The sequence below is a fragment of the Hyperoodon ampullatus genome, assembly GCF_949752795.1.
Source record: "Hyperoodon ampullatus genome assembly, chromosome: 12".
NCBI lineage: Eukaryota > Metazoa > Chordata > Mammalia > Artiodactyla > Ziphiidae > Hyperoodon > Hyperoodon ampullatus.
The window spans coordinates 80,615,083-80,640,544 of NC_136925.1; the positions used below are offsets into that span (position 1 = coordinate 80,615,083).

The 25,462-nt window shown below is 42.5% G+C and overlaps 1 protein-coding gene across 3 annotated transcripts in view; it reads left to right on the forward strand.

The window, feature by feature from the left end:
- Positions 1-2,114: 2,114 nt before the first annotated feature.
- TULP4 (TUB like protein 4) overlaps positions 2,115-25,462 on the forward strand; it is a gene marked incomplete at both ends in the record, with an annotated part of 161,904 nt that continues 138,556 nt past the window's right edge. For all 3 annotated transcript variants that reach the window (XM_079716320.1, XM_079716321.1, XM_079716322.1), the window contains one exon: positions 2,115-2,366. In XM_079716320.1, coding sequence (XP_079572446.1) covers positions 2,115-2,366 — 252 coding nt within the window. The remainder of the gene's footprint in view (positions 2,367-25,462) is intronic.

Sequence of the window (25,462 nt, forward strand, 5' to 3'; positions counted from 1 at the left end):
CATGGGTCTCTGATTTCAGTTACAGTGATTATTATGTTCTTACATGATACTCATATGTTCATGCAAAAAGGTGTATTAGAACCTTTATTGTTCAGTATTTAAAAATTCTTTTTTTTATGTCCTATTTTGTTTTACAGATTTGTAAGACTCCAGGGCCTTCAAGCTGTGATTAATCCCATGGTTCCTGAAACGACTGGGAAAACAGACGTCTTGTGTGCCAGCTGAAGAGTGTATGTCTATGTATATTTAAAACCTTCTTTCTGTACATACACATTTACACGAGAAGGCAGGCTCATTCTTGTGTGCACTTGAAGAGTTTTACAACTGATGAAAATTAATTTAAGAATCAGATGGAGCAACTTGACACCACTGGGCTTGGGAGCCCGGGGAGAAAAATACATCACTAATGGCCAGTTTTCCATATGGTCTTCACGGGTAAAGAAGGTTTGCAAAAAGAAGAAAAAAAAAACTTGCACAGATCAAGCCTCAAAAATACCTCTCCAGTTTAAAGAAGGAACTAAGTGAGAAGGTGACTGAGGGAGAAGTGTGATTTCAAGCATTGCAGATGGGAGCATGCAGTGCTTTTTGCACTTTATTTTTCAGTGGGTCTGGTGATTTGGACAGAGGCGAAAATTCTGGACTGAAGAGTGGCTCTTACTGTGTGGTTATGACTGGAGGAAAGCCAGTTAGTGTATGATGGGACAAGTTTGAACAGTGAACTGATTCCTTTGCCTTTTTTCTGTTAACTGTATTCCAGAAATTTTAATTTATTACTTCCCTTTTCCTTTCCTATACCTATAGGATAATACCTTAAGGTAGCAGTTGAAACTGATACTTACAAAATAATTATCAAGGAGCATCCGAGTAAAGCTTCTTTCCTTGGACTGTACACGTGGCGTTTGGAGACGGTCTCTGGAGGTGATCAGGAAAGTGCCCGTCAGCCGAACGTGGTCACTCCGTAGGGAGACAGTGGGGAAGAAGCTGACTCTCACCTGTGTTTCCGTTTTAAGGGATTCTCTTCCATGTTGAGTCCAGGAATCTTTGTATATAAGAGGAAGGCTACTTGATGGACTTAATTCTGAGATTAATTTTTTTCCTTCAAGATGGAAAAGTATGTAATCTTTACGAGCGGAAAGGGGAGAAGTGACTAGGGTAGGAAGGGAGGAGACGCAGCCTGCAGCCCAGCTTGGCTCCCGTTTGCCTGCAGGAGTATTTAGGATTCGCCGGGGGCCCACACTCAGACTCCCTCCCGTGAGAGCTTTAGAGCCTTCTGGCTCTGCTGAGGGAAGGGGCTTTCTTGCCCGCCTCTATGGCACCGAGGGGTGCGTCAGCCTGCAGAGGGGCCCTCCCTGGGGACACAGCCACCTGCTGGGAAGCCAGGTTGGGCTCTGAAGTTGGAGGTTTCAGATTCTGAACAGTGGGGAAAGAGTCCTTTTTTCTCCTAAAATTTGGACTGCTGTCTGCACAAACTCTGGTCTGTTTTGCACGGTTTGTGTGCCTTTTTTTCCCTTTATGCAATCTTTTTCAGCTTTAGCAGCAGAGATTTGTCTAGTTGAGAAAACAAGCCAGAGGGTGGCTTCAGAAGGAAGATGATCCCCATGTATTCTGCCTCTGCATCTGAGCTTTTGAAGAGAAGATTCCAGCTCGAGGGATTCTTAAAGCCTTAAGTTACTTGAAATCTATGTATTTGCAGCCCTTTGTCTCTGGAATCACATTACACTAAACTGGAATCTCAGGCTGAATAAGAAGAACCAAGTTGAGTGAAAAGAAGAACACTCGGTTTCTTTATCACCACTCGTTAACAATGCTCTTTCTCCAAAGGGTCAGCCCCCTCTTCCTCTGAGGACTTGAAAATAAAAATGGACCCCACGTTGTTTTTAAGCATTACCTTTTCTTAGCTGACTGCCGTCATCTTTTATAGAGGAATTTTTTCACTATGCATTTGGTGGATCTTTATAAAATACTGACCTTCTAATTAGAACCGGGTCAGTCTTAAAAGGGGGTCAGGGAAAACAGCGCAAGCCAACCACAAAAATAACATCGATCTGTCAGTGAAAGCAGTTTTTCAGCATTCAGCATTACTTTTTAAGTAAAACGGTTCTTCAAAAAAAAGTATGTATGCAGCGGTGGAGCATGGGCCTGTCCTGTGCAGTGACTCCAACATCCTCTGCCTGTCCTGGAAGGGCCGTGTCCCCAAGAGTGAGAAGGAGAAGCCCGTGTGCAGGAGGCGCTACTACGAGGAGGGCTGGCTGGCCACGGGCAACGGGCGTGGCGTTGTTGGCGTGACCTTCACCTCCAGCCACTGCCGCCGGGACAGGAACACTCCGCAGAGAATCAACTTCAACCTTCGGGGCCACAACAGTGAGGTGAGCGGGCTTCTGTTTCACTTTTGGTCTGGTCAGTAGCCGTGGATCTGAGCCCATCCTGCATGGATTCCAGTTTCTCAGACTTGCTGCTGAGGGAGACTTTTCAAACGTGAACCCTGTCTTGTGTGTGTGTCCCAGTCGGAGACACAGTTCCCGGCGGGCTGTGTCACCTCTCCAGCGTCCCTTGTCCTCCTCTCCCTGTGGTGGGTGGGCTGCCCCCTGGCAGGGGCACCAAGGCGGCTTTCTGACCAGGTGTGAGGTTGGATGAGACGATCCTAACCTGCCTGTCACGCTCTGAGCCTTTATGGTCGCCTGTATCCATGGCAAAGAGTCACTGCCCCAGTGTCAGACGGTCAGTGCAGGCCATGGAAGTGGTGCTGTCTTGGCCGTGCACAGTTCACATCTGCATGCTTTATGATGGTGTAACACCTAGCTTGTATTCTTGTACTGGGAGGTAAACAAAGGAATTAATTGGACAGAGGTGAAAGGAGTAATTGGACAAGAGTCATGGTTTTCAACATCTATGGGGTATATTCTGTTGAGGACATTATGCTATGTATACATGCATATAGATTCCTCTGGGCTTCTGAAACATAACCATGGTCATTATCTTTGAAATTCCTTCAACCAGCATTTAGTGAGCAGTGTGGTTACAAGAAGAGTTGTACTTGCGTAGCGTGTTAACCATATTCATGCTTCACTGTTGACTAGTTTCTTATGAGGAATCCACCTTAAATTGTCACTGGATGGTTTTTGGTTAGTCGTTGTAAAGGGGAAGAATATTTTTGAAGGGTAGCATACAGTAAAGTGCATTAACCGTACGCATACGTCCGTCTCAGTGATTATTTACGTACGCAGTCACCCGTGTAACCTTCCCCCAGATCAGGGTGTAGAACATTTCCAGGACCTCCCACAGGTACCTGCTGCCCCTTCCCAGGCCCCACAGCCCACTGAGAGGTGACCCAGACTCTGGCTCTGTCATCACACGTCAGTTGTGCCTGTGCTTGAACTTCATGTCAGTGGAATCATTCATTTTATTCTCTTTGTGTCTGGCTTCTTTCACTCAACATGGTGTCTGTGAGATTCATCCCTCTCATGTGTGCTGTTAGTTTGTTCTTTTAACTGGTGTTAGTTTTCCACTGAAGGAGGACACCACAGTTTTTCCATTCCTCCATTCTTCAAATGGTGGGCATTTGGAATGCGTCCAGTTTCTCGCTGTTGTGGTGAAACCTGCTCTGAACTTTCGTGTGCGTGCCTTCTTGTGGGTCTGCGCACTCATGACAGGTTTCCAGGTTGCAGAGCGGGCGTGCATTTAACAGGAATTTAACAGGTTTAACAGGAATCGCCAGGAACAGTTTTCCAGAGTGATTGTGCCGTTTGATGCCCCTACCGTCAATGTGTGAAAAGTTTCAGTTGTGTAAAAACTTCTTTTGGATTTGAACTTTTCATATTAAAAAAGGTAGTTTTATGCAAGGAATTTCGGTTTACAGATCCTTCTGTCCTTACTACACACACACACACACACACACACACACACACACACACCTGTAATTTTGAACTGGATGCTCTCTTAAAAGACATATTTTTCTTTTTCTTTTAAATAGATCTTTGTTGGAGTATACTTGCTTCACGATACTGTGTTAGTTTCTGTTGCACAACAAAGCAAATCAGCCAGATGCATACACGTGTCCCCATATCCCCTCCCTCTTGAGCTTCCCTCCCATCCTCCCTATCCCACCCCCCTAGGTCATTGCAAAGCACCGAGCTGATCTCCCTGTGCTGTGCTGCTGTTTCCCACCAGCCAACTATTTTACATTCGGTAGCGTATATATGTCGATGCTACTCTCACTTCGCCCCAGCTTCCCCTCCCACCCCATGTCCTCAAGTCCATTTTCTATGTCTGCCTCTTTATTCCTGCCCTGCAACTAGGTTCATCAGTACCATTTTTTTTTTTTAAGATTCCATATATATACGTTAGAATACGGTATTTGTTTTTCTCTTTCTGACTGACTTCACTTTGTATGACGGATTCTAGGTCCATCCACCTCACTACAAATAACTCAATTTCACTCCTTTTTATGGCTGAGTAATATTCCATTGTATATATACGCCACATCTTCTTTATCCATTCATCTGTTGATGGACACTTAGGTTGCTTCCATGTCCTGACTATTGGAAATACTGCTGCAGTGAACATTGTGGTACATGACTCTTTTTGAATTATGGTTTTCTCAGGGTATATGCCCACTAGTGGGATTGCTGGGTTGTATGGTAGTTCTGTTTTTAGTTTTTTAAGGAACCTCCATACTGTTCTCCATAGTGGCTGTATCAATTTACATTCCCACCAACAATGCAAGAGGGTTTCCTTTTCTCCACACCCTCTCCAGCATTTATTGTTTCTAGCTTTTTTGATAATGGCCATTCTGACCAGTGTGAGGTGATACCTCATTGTAGTTTTGATTTGCATTTCTCTAATAATTAGTGATGTTGAGCATCTTTTCATGTGCCTCTTGGCCATCGGTATGTCTTCCTTGGAGAAATGTCTGTTTAGGTCTTCTGCCCATTTTTTTAACTGGATTGTTTGTTTTTTTGATACTGAGCTGCATGAGCCATTTGTATATTTTGGAGATTAATCCTTTGTTGTTTCATTTGCAAATCTTTTCTCCCATTCTGAGGGTTGTCTTTTTGTCTTGTTTGTGGTTTCCTTTGCCGTGCAAAAGCTTTTAAGTTTAATTAAGTCCCATTTGTTTATTTTTGTTTTTATTTCCATTACTGTAGGAGATGGGTCAAAAAAGATCTTGCTGTGCTTTATGTCAAAGAGTGTTTTTCCTATGTTTTCCTCTAAGAGTTTTATAGTGTCTGGTCTTACATTTAAGTCTTTAATCCATTTGGAGTTTATTTTTGTGTATGGTGTTAGGGAGTGTTCTAATTTCATTCTTTTACATGTAGCTGTCCAGTTTTCCCAGCACCACTTATTGAAGAGGCTGTCCTTTCTGCATTGTCCCTTGTCGTAAACTAGGTGCCCATATGTGCATGGGTTTATCTCTGGGCATTCTATCCTGTGCCATTGATCTGTATTTCTCTTTTTGTGCCAGTACCATACTGTCTTGATTACTGTAGCTTTGTGGTACAGTTTGAAGTTGGGGAGGCTGATTCCTCCAACTCCGTTTTTCTTTCTCAAGATTGCTTTGACTGTTCGGGGTCTTTTGTGTTTCCATCCGAATTGTAACATTTTTTGTTCTAATTCTGTGAAGAATGCCATTGGTAGTTTAATAGGGACTGCATTCCATCTGTAGATTGCTTTGGGTAGTATAGTCATTTTCACAGTATTGATTCTTCCAATCCAAGAACGTGGTACATTTCTCCATCTGTTTACGTCATCTTTGATTTCTTTCATCAGTGTTTTATAGTTTTCTGAGTACAAGTCTTTCACCCCCTTAGGCAGGTTTGTTCCTAGATATTTTATTCTTTTTGTTGAGATGGTAAATGGGAGTGTTTCCTTAATTTCTCTTTCTGATTTTTTGTTGTTGGTATATAGGAATGCCAGAGATTTCTGTGCATTAATTTTGTACCCTGCAACCTTACCAAATTCACTGATTAGTTCTAGTAGTTTTCTGGTGGCATCTGTAGGATTTTCTATGTGTAGTATCATGTCATCGGCAAATAGTGACAGTTTTACTTCTTCCTTTCCAGTTTGTATTCCTTTTATTTCTTTTTCTTCTCTGATTGCCATGGCTAGGACTTCCAAAACTGTGTTGAATAATAGTGGCAAGAGTGGACATCCTTGTCTTGTTCCTGATCTTAGTGGAAATGCTTTTAGTTTTTCACCATTGAGTATGATGCTTGTTGTGGGTTTGTCATATATGGCCTTTATTATGTTGAGGTAGGTTCCCGCTGTGCCCATTTTCTGGAGAGTTTTTACCGTAAATGAGTGTTGAATTTTGTCAGAAGCTTTTTCTGCATCTATTGAGATGATCATATGGTTTTTATTCCTCAGTTTGTTAGTGTGGTGTATCACATTGATTGATTTGCGAATATTGAAGAATCCTTGCATCCCTGGGATAAGAGATATTTTTCTAATGCTGTGTAACAAATCACCATGGACTTGGTGGCTCACAACACCCACTTCTTTTTTTTTTTTTTTTTGCGGTATGCGGGCCTCTCCGTTGCGGAGCACAGGCTCTGGATGCGCACAGGTTCAGCGGCCACAGCTCACGGGCCCAGCCGTTACGCGGCATGTGGGATCTTCCTGGACCGGGGCATGAACCCGTGTCCCCTGCATCGGCAGGAGGACTCTCAACCACTGTGCCACTAGGGAAGTCCCAACACCCACTTCTTATCTCACAGTTCTGTAGGTTTGAAGCCCGGCCTGGGTCCTCTGCATGGGGTTTCATGGTGGCATCAGGGACTGTGAGCTCCTCTGAAGCTGGGGTACCCCTCAGATGCATTCAGGTTGTTGGCAGAAATCAGTTCCTTGTGGTTGTAGGACTGAAGCCCTCAGCTCCTAGAGGCCGCCCACCACTCCTGCCACATGGCCCTCTCCACAACATGGCCATTTGCATCTTAAAGGCCAGCAGGAGAGCATCTACTGTAGCTTGGAGTCTGACTTTCCATCTCTGAAAAAGGGCACATCTGATTAGGTCAGACCCGCCCACACTCCAGGTGAGGGAATCGTGTAGGGTGTGCACACCAGGGGCTGCTGTTTTAGAATTGTGCCTACCACAAAAGAGGTGATTATAATTCTTAGTGACATGGATATTTCACTACTGAAACTATTTCATGTGATTTTTCCATTTTGTATTTTTACTTTTAATTTCTGTTCTTTTTTTAATTGAAGTATAGTTGATTTACAATATTGTGTTAGTTCCTGAGGTACAGCAAAGTGATTCAGTTATATATACATACATACTTTTTCATATTTTCTTCCATTATGGTTTATTACACGATACTGTAATCGTTTCCTGTGCTAATTTCTATTCTTAACATTAGAATAGTTCCTATATATTGAGTGCCTGCCAAGTAGGGTGACCAGCCATCCTGGTTTCCCAGCATGTGTGACTGTCAGTGCTAAAACTGGAAAAGTCACAGGCAAACTGGGATGTTTAGTCATTCTACTGCTAAGGGCCAGACACATAGTACCAGGTGCCTTGCAACCTAACTACTTCATGTGGTTTTCACAGTAGACTTAGGGATAGATATCACTTTCCTATTTTACAGGTCAGAAAGCTAAGGTTTATGGATGCTAACTGGTTTGCCTAGGTTCATACAGCTCGTATGGAGGAGAGCTGGAATTGGATCCCAGAGCTCTGCCATTCTCCTTCAGTGTACCTTTATTTTCTTAAAACTTGTGTTAGGTGTAAGTTCTCAGTCCCTTATCCACAGTTGTGAAATCTAAGGGCTCTGAAAATGGAAAGTTTTCACATGACTCATTTAATGGCAAGACATGAACTGATGTGAGGCTATTTTTTGTCATCATCCTGCCATGTCAGCTGCAGAAATATTTATGTTTTATTATGGGTGCTGCCCAGACACTGCTGGGGGTGTTGTATATTGATGGTGTCTCCTGTTTTCAGACCTAAAATTTCAAAAACTCTGAATTTCAAAACTTACCTAGCTGCAAGGATTTTGAGTACATGATTATGAGCCTGTATCTTCCTTTAAGGGAATCGTGAAGAGCAGCCTCTGAAGAGTTTTATGTTTTTTCATTTTCAGGAAGGCTGATGTTTAAGTCATCTCTGTCCATTGCTTAGTTACCTAATCTTCACTGCCCTTCCACTCGAGGAGCCAAGTCCCCCTGCCCCCACCCTGACATACCCTAAAAACTCTAGTCAAGAACTGTCACAGAATTTTACTGTCTTCTGGCCATGGGATGACCAAACTGCTCATGTCAGGTCTCGTGATCTGCTGTTTCACAGCTGAAAAACTTGGGAATGTTTTTCTTCTAGAAAACAATTCATTACGGTTATTATTGATGGCATGCAAGTTAGTCACTGATTCTTCATTTAATGAGATTTTCTTCACTTAAGTGCGGACAGGCATTCATGCGTGTTTGGTGGGATCTGTTTCATTACAGGGACACATCCGCTGTAGGAAGGGTGTCTCCTGGATTCTGGGATCTGGTTACTTCTTCTCTGAGAAGCTTTTTCTGACCCTCTGCTCGCCCCCCCGCACTCCTCACCCCAGGCTGTACACTGTACACCGAACAGACCTCTGTGCTTGCCCTGGTAATGCCTTATTACAGTTACCTGCTTGTGTAGATTGGTGAACTTAGTGAAGATTATCTGTTCTCGTGTCGTAATTTCCTCACCTCCTACTATTTAAAATGTCATTCGTTTATTTTAATTTCCTTTAACTTGTTAGCCCACTTCAGTGGGGCTTCTTTTCCCACCACTCCACTGAGATGGTCACATTCCCAATGACCGCACGTTGCTAAACCCGTAGGCCACTTTATGGCACTTGCTGTCTTGGAAGCATTCAGTGGAGTTGAAACGTTATTTTCTCTTGCTTTCCAGGACACCAGGCTCTCCTGATTTTCCTCTTACCTACCTGGCCTCTACTTTCCACCCTTGTTGCTGGCTCTGCCTATTTTCACCTCATTGTTAATAAATGTTGGAGGGCCCCAAGCATGCCTCTGTTTCTAGATAACCTCTCCAAGTCGGTGCTAAATCTACCTATATGCTGATGATTTCCGAATTTATATCTTCCACCTGCCATCACCTTCTAGTTCCAGATTCTGTTCTTCGGTTTGTTACATGAGATACAGAATTGGACATCAGTCACTAGGCTTCTCAAACTGTAGGCCCTCTAAGAGAGAACTCCTTTTCCCACTGCCCCTTTACCCTCCATCTGTCTCCTCCATCTCAGGAGATGGCCCCATGGCTGGCCAGTGAGTCACACTGTACGCTGTACGCGCAGCAACCTCCCTGCCCTTTCCTTTTTCCCAGATCCAGTTATCAGCAAGGCCTCCCACTGTATTCGACTTCCAAGTGATGTCTGAAACATGCCTTCCTCTCTCCTTCACACCATGCTGTACAAGCCTACTCACAGATCTTTTGCCTTAAGCTCTGTTCTTAACCCATTGTGGAGGGCTCTGCTTACCAGGGTATATTTAGTTTCTCAAGTGTTGTTAAAGTATTCTAATTTATATCTGATGTACTTTAGTTTTCTTTTCTCTCTCCTAAAAATACTGTATGACATAGGTCACAATTCTGAAAAGAATGAGAATTTCTGGATTATAAGAATGATCTCCCCTTGTAGTTGAATCTCAGGTTTCTGTTATGCTCCATGGTGTGTCTAGTTCACCCTCCTTTCTGGAAGCCCCAGGGCTCCGGGTGGATTGCCAAGCCTGGGCTTGTTTTTGCATCACTGTGCATGGTGATGGTCAGCTTTCTTAAACTTAAAAGAGATTTGAAAACTGCTTTTCATTTATAAACATTTGTACAGGATTCAACATATTTAAGGGGTCATACACTAATTCCAGAGAGAAAATTTGACAAATTTTGGATTAAAGCCAGTGAGAAGACACAGGAAATCTTTTATCTTCCTTCTGAATTCTTCACAAAAAGTGACTTTTGGTAGATTTGTGGTCACCCACTAGGGTATCACAGTGATAGATGGAAGGGAGGATGGTGATTTACTTCCTGTGGTGATGGCCTATTCCGTTCCCCACTCTGTTCCTGTTTTTCTATATCTCTATTCCAAGAAGTTCTAGCTCTACCACTTAACTAGCTGGTGTGTCCAAACTGTTCATGTCCTTATTTTACTCATGGTTAAGTTGAAATAGTAATTTCTTTCTTTCAGAGTTGTCGTGAGAATCTATGAGAGTATATTTTTGAAAGGACTTCTGTCTTTTTTTTGAAGAACATTTTATTAGCCTAATCACATGTTTCTATTAATTTTTATTTCCATAATTAAACTCATGATTTTATATAGTTCTCCTGATCTGCAATCATACTGTAAGCTATGGTAGCACACTGAGCAGTGGAACCCTGTGAAGCCAGCTATATTCTTAGCAATTAAGAAGTTGAACATTCAGATACAGGAAAGTAAATATCCACAGAGTACTACTGCTAATATCTATGTCAAGTCTGTTGTCTTTCATCTCTGCCTTTGAAAGGACTCTGAAAATAGTGAATGCAGTGTATATAAATGGTGATGTTAAAGTATTTCATACTCTATTTACTTACTCATTTTGGGTTCTGTAAATACTTGAGGGGCCACGCTAGGCTGGAAACTGCTGGACTTCGGCTCCACAGTGATGAAAGAAGAGCCATTCCTGCCCAGATGACCTGCGTGTCAGGAGAATGGATATGGTTTGCAAGGTAATAATGTTGCTACTGCTGATAACAGTTGCCACATATTATATGGCCACGATTTTTTATGTGCTTTATGTCCACTGTTTTGTTTAACCCTCAGAACAACTCTCTACAGCTTTGTTTTATTATCCCTGGTATACAGTTGAAGAACGTGAGGATCAGAGATGTTATGGAAGTTGTCTGAAGTATAGAGCTAGATGATGACAATGACAGATGTGGGATTTGAATTCATGCGTGTGTGTTTTTCCTTCTGTAAGACACTGCTTCAAGAAGAGGTGAACCATAATGAGCAGAGAAACAGAGTTATGAGTGAGACGGGAGTGTAGCCACTTACAAACTGAAGGTATTTGAGAAGCAGCTCTTTTAAATGTGTCTTATGAATTCTTATTTTGAGCAGAGAACTGTTCTATCAAAGAGGCAGAAATAGGCATGTTTTTGGATCTTTAGGTCAGAATTTCCTAAGCCAGAATTCGTAAATCATAAATTTTAAGACTTGTATGTCTGAAAATACCTCAATTTTGCCTTTACTCTTGATTCATAGTTTGGCTAGGTATATATTTCTAGGTTGGTTCCTTCAGAATTTTGAAGGCATTTTTCCATAGTCTACAAAGTTGCAGAGTTATTACCGAGAAGCATAATAGTTAAGAGTTCAGGCCCTGAAGCTGGACTCAGTTTGAGCCCCAGCTTTATCGCTCAGTAGTGTTGTGACTTTAAGGGTATTGTTTAATTTCTTTGTACCATAATCTTCTCATTTGTGAAATGTGTTTGTTGTAAGGATTAAATGAGTTACTATATGTAAAGCATTTACAACAGTGACTAGTACATCATGAGGACTTGGTAAAATTGGCTATTATTATATTATTATTCTAAGTCAGTTATATGTGGCCTTTAAAAAAAACTGACATCTGCTCATTATCCCAGATATTCTGAAACTTCATGATGATGTTTAGAAGTAATGTATTAGAAAGCTTTTTGTCACCTCTGTGTGTATGGGCGGTGGGGCGGGGGCGGGTATTTCAGCTGATGGGCTTTATTGTGGAATAATCTGGGGGAGAATCAACTGTTTTGTTGCTGACTGCTAAAGGTCAGCAGCCAAGCATATTCACTGGGGTGGTTCCGTTTCTCTACATAAGGCCCTTCCGGTTGCATGCCTGTGAATTTACTCCTGCTCTCAGCATTCTGAGAGCCTGAGGAGGGGGTGTGTGTGCGCGTGCGTGTGTGTGCTGGGGGAGAGGTAGTGATAGTAGAAGTAGAGGGGCAGGAGGAGGAGCTGACACTTGTTGAGTGCTTGCTGTGTACTGGCCCCACTGTAAGCGCTTTACCTCGTTTAATCCTGGCATCGGCTCTAGGACTTTGAACCTATTTATTATCATCATCTTATAGATGAGGAAACTGAGGTGCCGAGATGCTGAGCAGCTTGCCTAAGGTGACGCACCTTTGCTAATTGATGGAGCTGAGACTGAGCCTGGAGCCCCGCAGATTCCACACAGTTTTTTTTTTTTTATGATTCCATTTATTGGAGTTACCTCCAATGGTCAAATTCATAGAGACAGAATCTAGATTAGAAGCTCCTAGGGGTGGGGGAAGATAGATTCCACACTCTGAACCTCTCGGAAAATGCCCAGTTGTCAGGCCTCTGTTGTCTTCTCTGTGCCCAGTGTCCCCGAGACTGCTTTCTGTGGTTCACTCTGCGGGGGGTGGGGGGTGGGGTGGGGATTAAGCCTTCAGGCTCTGACGCTGCGGTGAGAATTGCCTGGCGACGTCTCTGACGGCTCCGGGGTCCGGAGCGTCATCTGGCTGCGTGGGTGCCTGCGCTAACGTGCTCACCCCGGCCCTCTGGCTTCAGCCCCGCCTGCACCTCTCGCAGTCCCTGAGCCTCATTCCTGAGCCTTTCCGGGCTTCCTTCTCCCGGGCACCTCTCTGCAGGCACCCTGTTTGGCCTTCCTCTGTTTTGTGAAGCCAGTTGCCACGTTCCTTATCCATTTTCTGTCCTCACATGCTGTGGTCAGGGCACCTCGAAGATGGCTTTTGTGTGTGTTTTCATGCTCCTTGTTTTGAGGTGATTTCTAAGAGATGGAATAGGATCATCTTTATTTTGCCATCTTAAATCTGAAATCTCCTGTTAAGATATTTTTTAAAGATTCTTAAAGGCATTAAATGCAGATTTATTTTCCCTAAACAAAACCCAGACTATAATAGAATTATATTTTATTAAGAAAATAGAATTTGTCAAAATAATGGCATTGTTCATTTTTTTCCTTTAGCAATTTGGTTTGTCTAATTTTTTTCTCTTAATAAAAATAAATGATCATATCTGAAAGTATTTTAGACTCATGGCAAGCTATCTTTTGGGTGTATTTTTGCTAGAGAGAGTGAGAGAGGGATGTGGGTACAGGACAATAATTTTTTTGGTAGTAGCCTCTTAGGGAAGCAGCTTCAAGCTTCATGATGTCAGAATGAGAGCAAATGAGAATGAGATTGTTACTGAAGTCCTGAGCAAAGAAATACTTCCTGAACTGTGGAATCTGTGTTCATGATTTATTAATAGCTGAACCTATGGATTCTTGAGCCAGACTGCTTGGGTTTGAGTTGACCCCCTTTCGGTATGATTTGGGACAAGGACTTAACCGTCTGTGTGCTGTGGTTGCATTATCTCTAAGGGAACATAACACCTGCCACCTAAAGTGGTTGTGGTGACTGAAAGATGTGACCCACAGACAATGCACATAGAAGAGCTCTTTAAGTCTTAGTTCTTATTAATTATTGTTAGACTCACTGTCATCCTTGGGTGTTTCACCCATCTGCATTTCCTTCTGAAGCTAGAACAGTGGAGCCATGGCCTCTTTTCTGAGACTGCAGGAGTTGGCCTCATGACGGCAAAACACGGGAATGGAGTGTGAGGTGGGAAGCAGGTGAGGGGTTAGGAGCAGGATGGGAGTGTCCCAGCCGCGAGGGAGGCTGGGCTCGTGCCGGTAGTTTTATTATAGGTTTGGGATTCTGGGACTACGGGCGCCTCATCTGTGTTGGTTCCTTATTTGCAAGGCACTCTTGACTTCGTCTTAAGCAGAGCTCATTCACGCTGTCAGCTTCTGTCTGAGCCCACGGGGCCTGACTCGTGGCCTCGGGGGTGAATGGCGCATCTGTTGGTCCTTCAGCAGGGAGGCTGTTAGACATAACGCAGAAATGGATCCATGTGCGCTGGCAGCGGGTATCGTATTCTAGTAGGAGATTTTTGTCTAGAGTTGATCGAAGTCATCTTTCTGGGATATGGTCTGGGGTGGGTGGGGAGAGTGTGGGTCAGGAGAGAGAGCCCGGGATCCTGTGCTGTGAGTCAGTTTGGTGATTCTAATTGGTTCCGTCCACATGCTTGACTCCAAACTTCCAAAACAAACACACTTATGCACGTTGCCCAAGACTATACTGCTGGGTGTTCTTATCGTACCTTCTGGCAGCCTACGTTTGGTTTCTCTCCCTCATTGTTGCTGTTGTATAGAATTCTTACTGACATTTGTTGTTTTCTCCACTTGGCCTAGTTAGATTTGGATAACTGAAATACAGAGGAAATTGTCTCTGTCCCAGGGACCTTTCGTTATCCTGAAATAATCCTGTTTAAGCTCGTGCCCGACCTTCCTTTCTCCTCCCTGTGTATAATCCCTAAAGTAGTGTTTCAAACAAAAACCAGTTTTGTCTGTCTTAGCTCAGTTCTCCTCTTCATGTCCTTCTTAAACCTTTAGAGTTAAGGAAGAGTTTGTCAGTCAGAACCTTAAAACGGAAAAATAAGTAATGTTGTAAGTAACATTGTTGTCAGTCAAGTTTATTTCATAAACTCCTTGGTAGCAGAAGTAACTGTTTAAAGGCTTTGTTTATAAGATACTATAAGTTAATGTTTAGGATTTGGGAACTTGATGTTATTCATACAGAGTTTGAAAACAGAAGTGTGAAAACCATCTATTGTCTTCCCATTCGCTCGGTATTTTCATGAGTTTAGATTTTATTTTTTCTCCTCTTCAGGAAATTTGCTACAGATGGGATTTGTGGCTAATCAGGCAATTACTTAAACAACATGACCAGAGAGCTCTTTCTTGTCTCTTAGGCCTTAAATTTTTCTTTTCCCTTAATTATGCCTTAAAAAAAACCTAATTATCTACTTTATTTCCAAGATTGAAATCAGCTTAGGGGAATCAGAATCTGTAATGTTCCTTGACATTTTTCTCTAGTAATGAAATACTTGTTTAAGAGATCAACAAACACCTCTTTTCAAAAAAGGGTATTATTATATTTTAGATCAGCATTGTAAGAGAAATACAGTATGAGCTGCATGTGTAATTTAAAATTTTCTAGTAGCTACATTATAAAGTAAAAAGGTGAAATTTATTTTAATAATATATTTTATGTAACCCAATATGTCTAAAATATCATTTCAATATGTAATCAGTATGAAAACTCTTAATGGGATAATTTATATTCTTTTTCATGTTAAGTCCTTGAAAGTTGGCACGTCTCAATTTGAATTAGCCACATCTCAAGTGCTCAGTTGCCACATGTGGCTCATGGCTACCATATTGAACTGTGTCGTTTTGGACGATTCTGCTTCTTTTTGAGGGTTATGGCAGAGCTGCATGCTTACCCCAGAGAGCTTATTAATGTATGACTTAAAAGGCCTTTTGTCCAAGGTCCTAAAACCTTTTTATTTGGAAATAATTTCAAACATACATAAAAGTTGCGAGAAAGTTAAACACTCAGTCTTTCCACAGATTGACCTGTTGTTAACTTGGGCGTGTGTGTGTGTGTGTGTGTGTGTGTGTGTATGTATTTCCCCTCCCAAACCATTTGAGAATATATTTCTTGATTTTTTTACCCTGATATACTTAAGTGTATAAATCCTAAGAATAAGGACATTCTCTCATATAACCACAATAGTACAGTTACCACCTTCAGAAGATTTATTGATAACATTGATTCGATGCTTTAATTTACTGTCTATATTCCTTTTTTTCCCACTAAATGTTCATATTTATTGCTAACTTGGGGCCTATTAACATTTAGAAAATACAGTTTCTAAGAGGCAGCTGCTAGAGATTGGCCAATTATAATTCACAAGTCAAAGAGAAAATCTTATTTGACTTTAAAATTCTGTACTTGTTTTCTCCTTTCATGAATTATCACACAGCCAAAGCACCATGTGTGTGAGAGTAGGGATACAACAGACTTGCTTCCCAACTATCTGCAAAAATGCATCACCTCAGATGACCTTGGTTCTTTCTACACTAAATAAGGAATTTCTTCTGATTTTACAACTGATTTAATTACAATAAAAACAATTGTGTGAATAAAATAGATTGTGATTATCTATCTCCGTTTTCAGTTTCTGTGAGGAATCTTGAAATGCCAGCAGTTCTGTAGGAGAGCGTTTAAGTCATTTATTATAGTATGCCTCCTGTATCGTGATACATCCAAAAGTCATATCAGACCGATGCTTGGTCTCCCAGACAGGTAGTTTTCAGAGCTGGGTTAAAATTCTGAGTATATAATTGTTCTTTTTTCTTCTATATTTATTTATTTATTTTTGGCTGCGTTGGGTCTTTGTTGCTGCGTGCGGGCTTTCTCTAGTTGCGGTGAGCAGGGGCTACTCTTCCCAGCAGTGCGCGGGCTTCTCATTGCGGTGGCTTCTCTTGTTGTGGAGCACGGGCTCTAGGCGCGCCGGCTTCAGTAGTTGTGGCTTGCAGGCTCAGTAGTTGTGGCACACAGGCTTAGTTGCTCTGCAGTATATTCCAGTTTTTGTCAAAATTTTTTCTCCAGTACAGAATCTAATTTAGGCTCACAGATTGCATTTAGTTATTATGTATGTTTAGACCCTTTAATCAGGAACAGTTCTTCAGTCTTTTTTTTTTTCCCATGTCATTGGCATTTTAGAAGAATACCCTTCCTCATCTCTAATAGAATGTTTCTGCATTTGGGGTTTAATTCAGGTTAATTGTCCCCAGCTGAACACCCTGTAAGTGATGCTGGATGTTGCCTTCTTCTCAGATACTATGTGGAGGCTCATAGTGTCTATTGGCCCCTCCTTGCTGATGTTAATTTTGATCACCTGGCCAAAGTGTTGTCCAGTTTCCCTGCTGTGTAGTTACCATGTTTTCCCCTTGCATTTGACAGACATTTTATGGGAGGACACTTGAAAACCACGCACATAGCCTGTTCCTTATCAGGATGTTCTCCATAGGTTCATCATCCATTAATGATTCTTGCTTCAGCCAGTTTTTATTATGATGGCTGCGAACTGCTGATTTCCAGCTGCAGCACTCCGTCCACAGAGTGTTCCCAGGGGACGTTCTGTGTAAGCAGGAGCTCCCCATTCTCCCCATTCATCCGTTCAGTTACATGTTACCAGTATGAACTTACGGATTTCAGTTTTTTTTCTTCAGTGCTCATTGTACTTAATTGCTGAGACCCAGTTTTGCTCAAATTGTTCCATGTTTGGCCAGTGGAAGCCCCTTCAAGCTGGTGTGTCCTTTTGATGCACTCCAGTCATTGGGGGTGCCTCTACTTTCTGACACAACAGAAGAGAGCATATTATATTTGTTTTTTCTCCTGTTTTATTGAGATATAATTGGCAACATTGTATTAGTGTTAGGTGTATATATATGCTTTTTTGTACTTTTGCTTTTCTACTTAGCATCTGGAAGTGGTTCTATGTCAGCTCATGCAGAATGTCCTCATCTTTTTTTTATAGCCCATGGTGCTCCACTGTGTGAAGGTACCAGAGTTTATTTGGACAGTGTCCAAGTTTGAATATTTAGAGAATTTTCTGTAGTTTGTAATTATAACTAATGCTACAGTGAATAACTTGTACATACATATTTTCATATATTTTTTAAAATATTTATTTATTTATTTGGATGTGCCGGGCCTTAGTTGCAGCATGTGGACTTATTAGTTGTGGCCTGCAGACTCTTAGTTGCGGCATGCATGGGGGATCTGGTTTCCTGACCAGGGATCGAACCCGGGCCCCCTCATTGGGAGCACCGAGTCTTACCCGCTAGACCACCAGGAAAGTCCTGTATTTTTGTATTGTTGGAGGTGTATCTTCAGGATAAGTTCTTAGAAGTGGGATTGCTGTGTTCAAGTGTGAAAACATAAGTAGTTTTGTTGGATATTGCCAGACTCCTTTCCATGATGATTGACCCACTTTGCATTTCCACCAGAAAAAGTATTCTCAAGCTTTAAAAATTTTGCCAATTTTCTAGATGAGAAATGGTAACTCAGTGTAGTTTTGATTTGGATATCCTTTATTATGAGTGAATTCGAACATCTTTTTAAATATTTAAGGGTCATTTTTATGTCTTATGGGTTGTCTAGTCACATTGTCCATCTTTCCATAGGATTTTTGATTACTTTGCCACCTTTACATTTTAAAAGTTTTTGGTGTATTGGGGATATTAGTTTTTTATTTGTAATATATATTGCAGATGTTTTCTCCCAGTTTGTTATTGATCTTTTAACTTTTCTTATTATATTTTTTACCATACAAAAGTTTAAAAAAATTATCTAGTCAAATTTATCAGTCTTTTATTGCATCTGGATTTTGAGTCATAGTTAGAAAGCCTTTTTATATACCTCTGTTATAGAGAAATTCACCCATATTTTCTATAGGTTCAGGAGAAGAGTTGTAACAGAGTACTGCTCAAAGAAATCAACACATTCTTTGTACTTGCTGTGGAATCTGTCATCTGTGGCCTCCTTACAGCAGGACAAATGGTAATTATGAACTCTCGGACCTGCCAGGCAGTTGGGTTTTGAACTGCTTCTGCAAACAGATAAACTAAAGAACAGAGAGAACCATTCAGGTCAAGTTAGAATTTCAGTCAGTGACAGAATTGAGAATGTAACTCATTTTTAAAACTCTTTGTATTCTTCATCTATTTTGAGTTAGTCCCTAAGACCAATCCACTCGTTTCTGAGATTCTTGTTTGTTAACTGGGTCCTTTCGTTTAAGGTTATTTCCTGATTTCCTAGAGCATCTTGCCAAGTCTTATCGACGTCTTAGAGCTGTGTTTGTCTTAGCATAGTGCCAAGGTCATCTGGAGAGCAGTTACCAGCCATGACATTTCTTAGCCATCCTTCGTGACCCCCACTGAGCAGAGGCTTAGGATGGTGATTACCTCTGGGTGGGCGGGTGCAGAAATCAGTCCTCACATCCCTTTCTCTGGAGAGATTTGTGTGAAAGGCCCCCTCAGCAAATGAGCTCCCAGCAGTCCAGAGGCTGGGAGAGAGCAGGTTCCCTCTGTTACTGAATAAGTGAAAATAATGTTGTAGTGATTCGTTTTCTTACAGTGAAGTATGAAAACGGGGGCCAGGAAGCAGCAATGAGTAGATGCTGAGCCCTGGTGTCTGAAACTGCCCGTGTGATCCATGATGGATGGAACCAGTGGGAGGGAGTCCTGGGTTCTGTTCTGCTGACAGTCACTGATGTATGACTGTCGGCCGGTACTTTCTTTTAATTTTCTTTATCTTAAAATCAGGTGGTCTTCAAGAACCTTCCCAGCTCCAAGGTTCTAAATTCTTCTAGTGTCTTTTATTTCCTGCTTGTAATATAGTCCCCAAACTGCTAAGCACTTTTGAGTCTTCGTCTTTTTTTTTTTTTAAACCATTCACTTCTTTCTAAAATTTTCTTTTTGAACATTCTTGGTCTTAAGAGTATTGGTCAGATAAGTAGATTGGTACTTGACATTTTGTCATTTCTGTTTGAGTGTAAGCTCCATGGGAATGGGGACTTGGCGTTAGCACCTTAAACTAAAAGGTAAATAGTGTATTTCTTCTTGGTGTGGCTTAGTTTTAGAAGGGTAATCAATTCTAGGGGCTTAGTAACATTGAGGTAGGCCTTAATGTTTCAGGTTTATTACCATATAGACCAGTAAGCTGTCTTTGTTTCATGGTCCTATGTTGTACCCTTTCATAATTATGGCCGGCGATCATGAAAGTGCATTGTTGGGTGCAGAAAGGTTGGGTGAAAGTGTTGCTTGATCCTTGCAGATCCATCCTAGTGCCTTGAAAAACAATGCAAAATATGGTAATGAATTTATACTGAAACCACATTCAGTATTAGTTCCCCCTGCCTCCCAGCTTATGTTCTGCTGTTTCACTTGTAAAATGGGATTTCCTTCATGTCTGAAGAATGGAGAATTTAATTATTAAAAAGAAAATCCATTCCCAGTTGGAATGACATTTATTAAGAACATTTGGCCCTATTGTTGAGCAGCTATCTTATTTCTCTTATGTGGAAAAAAAAGCCAATTATATTTTCAAAGTTGTGACCCAGAGCCAGATGTTCACTTGAGGTAGCCCATGTTCCTTTTGTAATGATCAAAGGTACAAAACAATTCATGTTGCCATACAACAGTCAGTGGTTATCATAGAGTTAGCTTAATCAGGAAGGAAATGCCAAGAGTTTTGTGTAATATAAAATTCTTTTAAGTTCCATGGATTTATAGTAATTACTGTAACTGGAAGGCTTCTTTTCCAGTGTGGATTATGTCTGTAAAGTCAACTTTTCTTTTTTTTTTTTTTTCCTAGTGAAAGTGAATTGTGGTGGTTGTTTTACTGTTGACATTTTAAAAGGTAAAAATGCCCATGTAGGGAGTTCCCTGGTGGCATAGTGGTTAGGATTCCAGGCTTTCACTGCTGTGACCCGGCATCAATCCCTGGTTGGGGAATTGAGATTCCGTAAGCTGTGCGGTGTGGCTAAAAAGAAAAAAGAGAGAGAGGAAAGAAAAAAATAATAAATTATATATATAAAAAATACCCGTGTGAAATATTTTGATACTAGGTTTTTATTCAGCTCATTTGAAAAAATATTAAGCATCTTCTGTGTGCTAGCTGCCATACTAACTGCTGTGGTGATAGGGGTGAACAGGATGAACATAGGTTTTATTAATTATGATATGTTTGGTTGGAGGCACAGAAAACCTACTCGTATTGGCTTAAGCAATTAGTGAAAGGAATGTGCTGGCTCATGGAACTAAGAACATCCAAGAGATAATCAGGTGTGAATAGTGGCTTGAACCTTCGGGACCTGGTGACTCTCCATCTCTCTGCTTCTATGTGGGCTTCACAGGCAGGCTCATTCGACATGGTTGCCCTTGGCATCCTAAGCTAATAATCTCCTAGTTCTCACTCTGATGAAAAAGAGAGACCGCTCGTCCCCAGTGAAACGTTGGGTTTGACTCTTACTAATGTGGACTTACTCATGTGCCCAAACCTGAACCAGTCGCTGTGGCCAAAGTGAGGCAATGCTCCGATTGGCCAGGCCTGAGCCAGATGGAGAGAGTTGTCCCATCTCTAGCACAACGGCTGAGAGTAGGGAATAGTGGTCCCAGGGGGGAAATCCAGGCTCTGCCCTAGAAGCAGGGAGTGAATGGAGTCAGCAGTAACCACTGTCTACCTTACAGCCTAGTGGAGGGAGACGGAATTTCAACAGCAATGACTGTAAAGGGCGGTGGCGCTCTGAGAGAGGAAACACAGGCTGCCGTGGGTGCGCCCGGCAGGAACACGGCAGTGTAAATCTTACTTTAAAGTGTAACAAATAACAACAGTCAAAAACGCATCCTTAAAATTACATGTTTTAAGGACGCATAATATGGTGAAGGAACATGGCAGTTAACCTTATTTTGGACATTCTCGGGCAGCAAACCGGTTGAGTCAGTGCCTGTCAGCTCTTTCTCTTCAGCCAGGTCTCTGCTGGAAGAGGACTGGCTGAACCGTGAACTGCTCCCAGGCCGCCGGGGCAGTGACCTCTCATCCCGCGTTCCCTGCAACGGTGAACATCCTATGTTTCCATTTAATAAGGGCTGGTTCAGTATTGTGATGGTGGGTCAGCCACCTATGTTGCACCTTCAGTCAGAGAGAGGCAAGTGGGCTGCACTGTGAGGTCTGCACAGGGACCTGAATCACTGCCCCTGTGATGGCAGAGGGGACTTTGGGGGGTGGAGGGGTGATCACAGAACATTTCATGGACCGCATGGCTTTGAGATAGGCCTTGATTATGACCAAGGTTCCTCCTGACTGGGGGAGCCCTGCCTCACTTCTTCTGCTGCCTGCCCTCTTTGGAGTCCCTGAGGATTGCTCTTCTCATGCAGGTGGAAGCATTCCTGGGTGGGCGAGCATTCCCCATGCTCATCTGGAGGACTTCCTGAGAGGGGACCCAGAGCTCAGCTGGGCGAGCATCCTTACACTCACCTGGAGGGCTTCCTGAGAGGATTGCAGAGTTCAGGGAACGTCAGTCTCGTGGCCAGTTGAGTGCATTTGAGGTCCATCAGCTCCTGGGCACTGAGTGGGGCTCACCGTGAGGACAGAAGCAGGAATGTGGTCTGACCTGGTGCCTGGGGGCAGCTGCTTGTTCTCTGGCGGTGTCCCCCGCAAGACGCTGCTTCAGTGGCCACTAGCAGACATGCTCAGAGATGTGTAATTTCATTTGGTGGTATGTACTGTAACTTTGGTAATTTGGTGACTAGTGAAAATGTTATTTTTCCGGGAAGGGCGTTTATCAGAATTGCTTTGTATTTATTTAGCCATTATATTCAGCAAACCTCGAATAGTAGTGTTAGGGCTACTCATAACTAGTGAGTACAGATCATGTTTACTGCATTAAGGCCCCATTAATTCAGTTGTATTTTCTTAAGTTTGTCCCTGAGTTTCTGAGTGTCCTTCCCCACTCCTGTGTGTGTGCATGTGGGGCAAGTCAGGGCAGGCGAAGGCACGCACACAGCCTCAGGCGGGAAGGGAGGTAGCCTGGACTCATTCCCCAAACCATCCACCGCAACAGCACTGGGCCTGCGCTTCCCGGGGATGTGCTGTCCTGCTCCTGCCTCCGACCTTTCCTTGGGTGTTCCTCCTCAGGACCTGCCTTCTTTCTTTCATCACCAGGATACATGGTGTCCGTTCTGAGGGCCTCCCACTTGAGCGCGTGGTGACTCTGTGGTCACCCATCGCTAATCGTGCCACTCGCTAGGCGTAGGACTCCTTGTCTTCTGTCGTGTCCAGGGGTGTGTGCGCGTCGGGCTCCTCTGGTTTGCATTGTCTGAGTTAGAGCCTTTGAGGGGTGGCTGAGCTGCTGGAGACGGCACACAGTCAGCCGGGAGAGTTAAGGAATTTTAAGGCTGCCTGTTTCGGTTTTTTTTTTCTTTGCGGCACGCGGGCCTCTCACTGCTGTGGCCTCTCCCGTTGCGGAGCACAGGCTCCGGACGCGCAAGCTCAGCAGCCATGGCTCATGGGCCCAGCCGCTCCGCGGCATGTGGGATCTTCCCGGACCGGGGCACGAACCCTTGTCCCCTGCATCAGCAGGCGGGCTCTCAACCACTGCGCCACCAGGGAAGCCCAAGGCTGCCTCTGTTTTGAAAACATGTAGAGAGACTGCTGCACTTTGAAAACATTAATTTACATAGTTTACATCACCATGAGTCACATCTTACCTTTGTGGTTCGTTTGTACACTTTAGATCTGAATCCTGAAAAACTAGTGTTTTGTTCATATAGCCTGGATTGTCAGTGGAGGAAAATAGCTCTCTACGGCTGATTCATTCAGGGAAGTAACTGCATAGCCAGCTTGGTATCTTAAGCATGTAGGGTTTCTAGAATAATGAAATAACTAATTATATAATACATATTTTAGATTTTGTATTCGATACTCCTCAGTGAAAGTGCAAGTCCCTGTGCTCAGTTGCCCATAATGCTGACCTTTTGAAGGGTTGGATGAATGACACTGTGGTATAAAGAACTTAGGATCTGGAGTCAGGTGGACCTTGCAGCAACTCTTGGTTCTGTCCTGTACTGGCTGTGTAGTCTACCATGATTCCTTAGCTACGAAGCAGGGATTTTAAAAGCCTATTGGGCTGTTGTGAGGATTAAATAGGACTGTGTATATTTATCTCATGTATAAAGTATCTGGTATAGTGTTTGACCCTGAGAAGATGCTCAATAAATGGTAACTGCTAGGCTTCCTGTAGTGAACAGTGGGATGAAAAATAAGCAGTATGTTTTGGGACCAAAACTTAAATTTGGGGATACTTCTTCACAATTGTCATCTGATAAAATCATCAATCTGGTGGTTTGCTGTGCAAATGCATAAAACCATGTGTGTGCTGCCAGGCCCGCTTCCTCCAGACCAGCCCCAGGTGATGGGGGAAGATGGACCCACTGCAGCAGGGGAAGCAGCGGGACAGGGAGTTTCTCTGTGATGGCCTGAGGCCCACACAGAGCTGACCTAGGAGGAGTGCGTAGGTTGTGCTCATATAGCTGTGCTTACCTTGGAGCTGTTTGTGAGGGAGTTTGAGCTTTATGCTTTGTCTGTGAAGGCAGGGAGGAGCTCTGACTCCAAAGGTGAGGTTTGCTGTGGTTCCTGTCAAGGGGCTGAGCTAGAATAGAAGTCAGATGCTGATGGAAACTGGGTCCGAAATGATGTTGTGATCTAGCTTCTCCAAACTTTACCTGGTTAAATCATTGTATGTATGCTTTTTCTTTTTGTTGTGTTTCTAACCAAACAAAACACAAGTCAAGTTAATGCTGGGAGGGGGAGCATGATGAAGAAAAGACTAAAGGCTCTTCACTGGCTTCCTTTTTTCTTTTTCTTTCTTTTTTTAGTCTGTCAGGACAGGTAGTTTGACTTCAAATGAAAATAGTAATAAAATGAAGTACATAGAGAAAATTATGATAAAATTAAGTATGTGAATCATTCCTATCACTTTTGTTTAGCTTTCCGAATATAAAAAGCATGTGTAATTTCATACCTGGGCTTCTTTTAGTACTAAAAGGTCCAATATTTTGGGTTCTAAAGGTTCATTTAGGCAGTATTTTTATTTTATTTATTTATTTATTTATTTGGCTGCGTTGGGTCTTTGTTGCCGTGCATGGGCTTTCTCTAGTTGCGGCGAGCGGGGGCTACTCTTCTTTGTAGTGCATGGGCTTCTCGTTGTAGTGGCTTCACTTGTTGCGGAGCACGGGCTCTAGGTGCACGGACTTCAGTAGTTGTGGCTCGTGGGCTCTAGAGCTCAGGCTCAGTAGTTGTGGCGCACGGGCTTAGTTGCTCCACGGCATGTGGGATCTTCCCGGAGCAGGGCTCGAACCCGTGTCCCCTTCATTGGCAGGCGGATTCTTAACCACTGTGCCACCAGGGAAGTCCTAGGCAGAGTATTTAATGATTTAAGATTGGTCTAGAGTTTCAGCTTTTGCTAAAGCAAACCCCCTTCAGCCACTTCTTTCCTAAAATAGAAATCGGGCTTACATTTCTGCTCTTCCCTCATGACTGGAATCATTATAATTCATAATTCTCTGATCTTTGCTATGTGCTAACTTGACATTGAACTTTAACCTTAATGTGTGCATATCAAAATTTGGATGTAAAATATGACCATAGCTGTAGCAGACGTGCAAGATAAAGTTTATTATGAAATTCCAGAATGTAAAAATGTCAGGTTGTTTTTTTTTTTTTTTCCTTCTGGCAAATAATTTTTTGTTTTACTTTTTTCTGAAATAAGCCATTACAATAAAATGTAGTGTATATAGCTTTTAACAAATTGGAAATCCTATTCTCCTGCGCTGCAAGGGTAGCTGATATTGATCATATGATCCTAAGGCATTACAATATTCCAAAGTGTCTTTTGAATCATTAAAGAAATATTATCTTAAGTATAGTTTTTTAGTTCATTGCATTTTATTGCATTATAATTGAAAAATAGAGATCTGCATATTTCATATATATGGGAACTTTCTTATTTAAAAAGTAATGCATGAT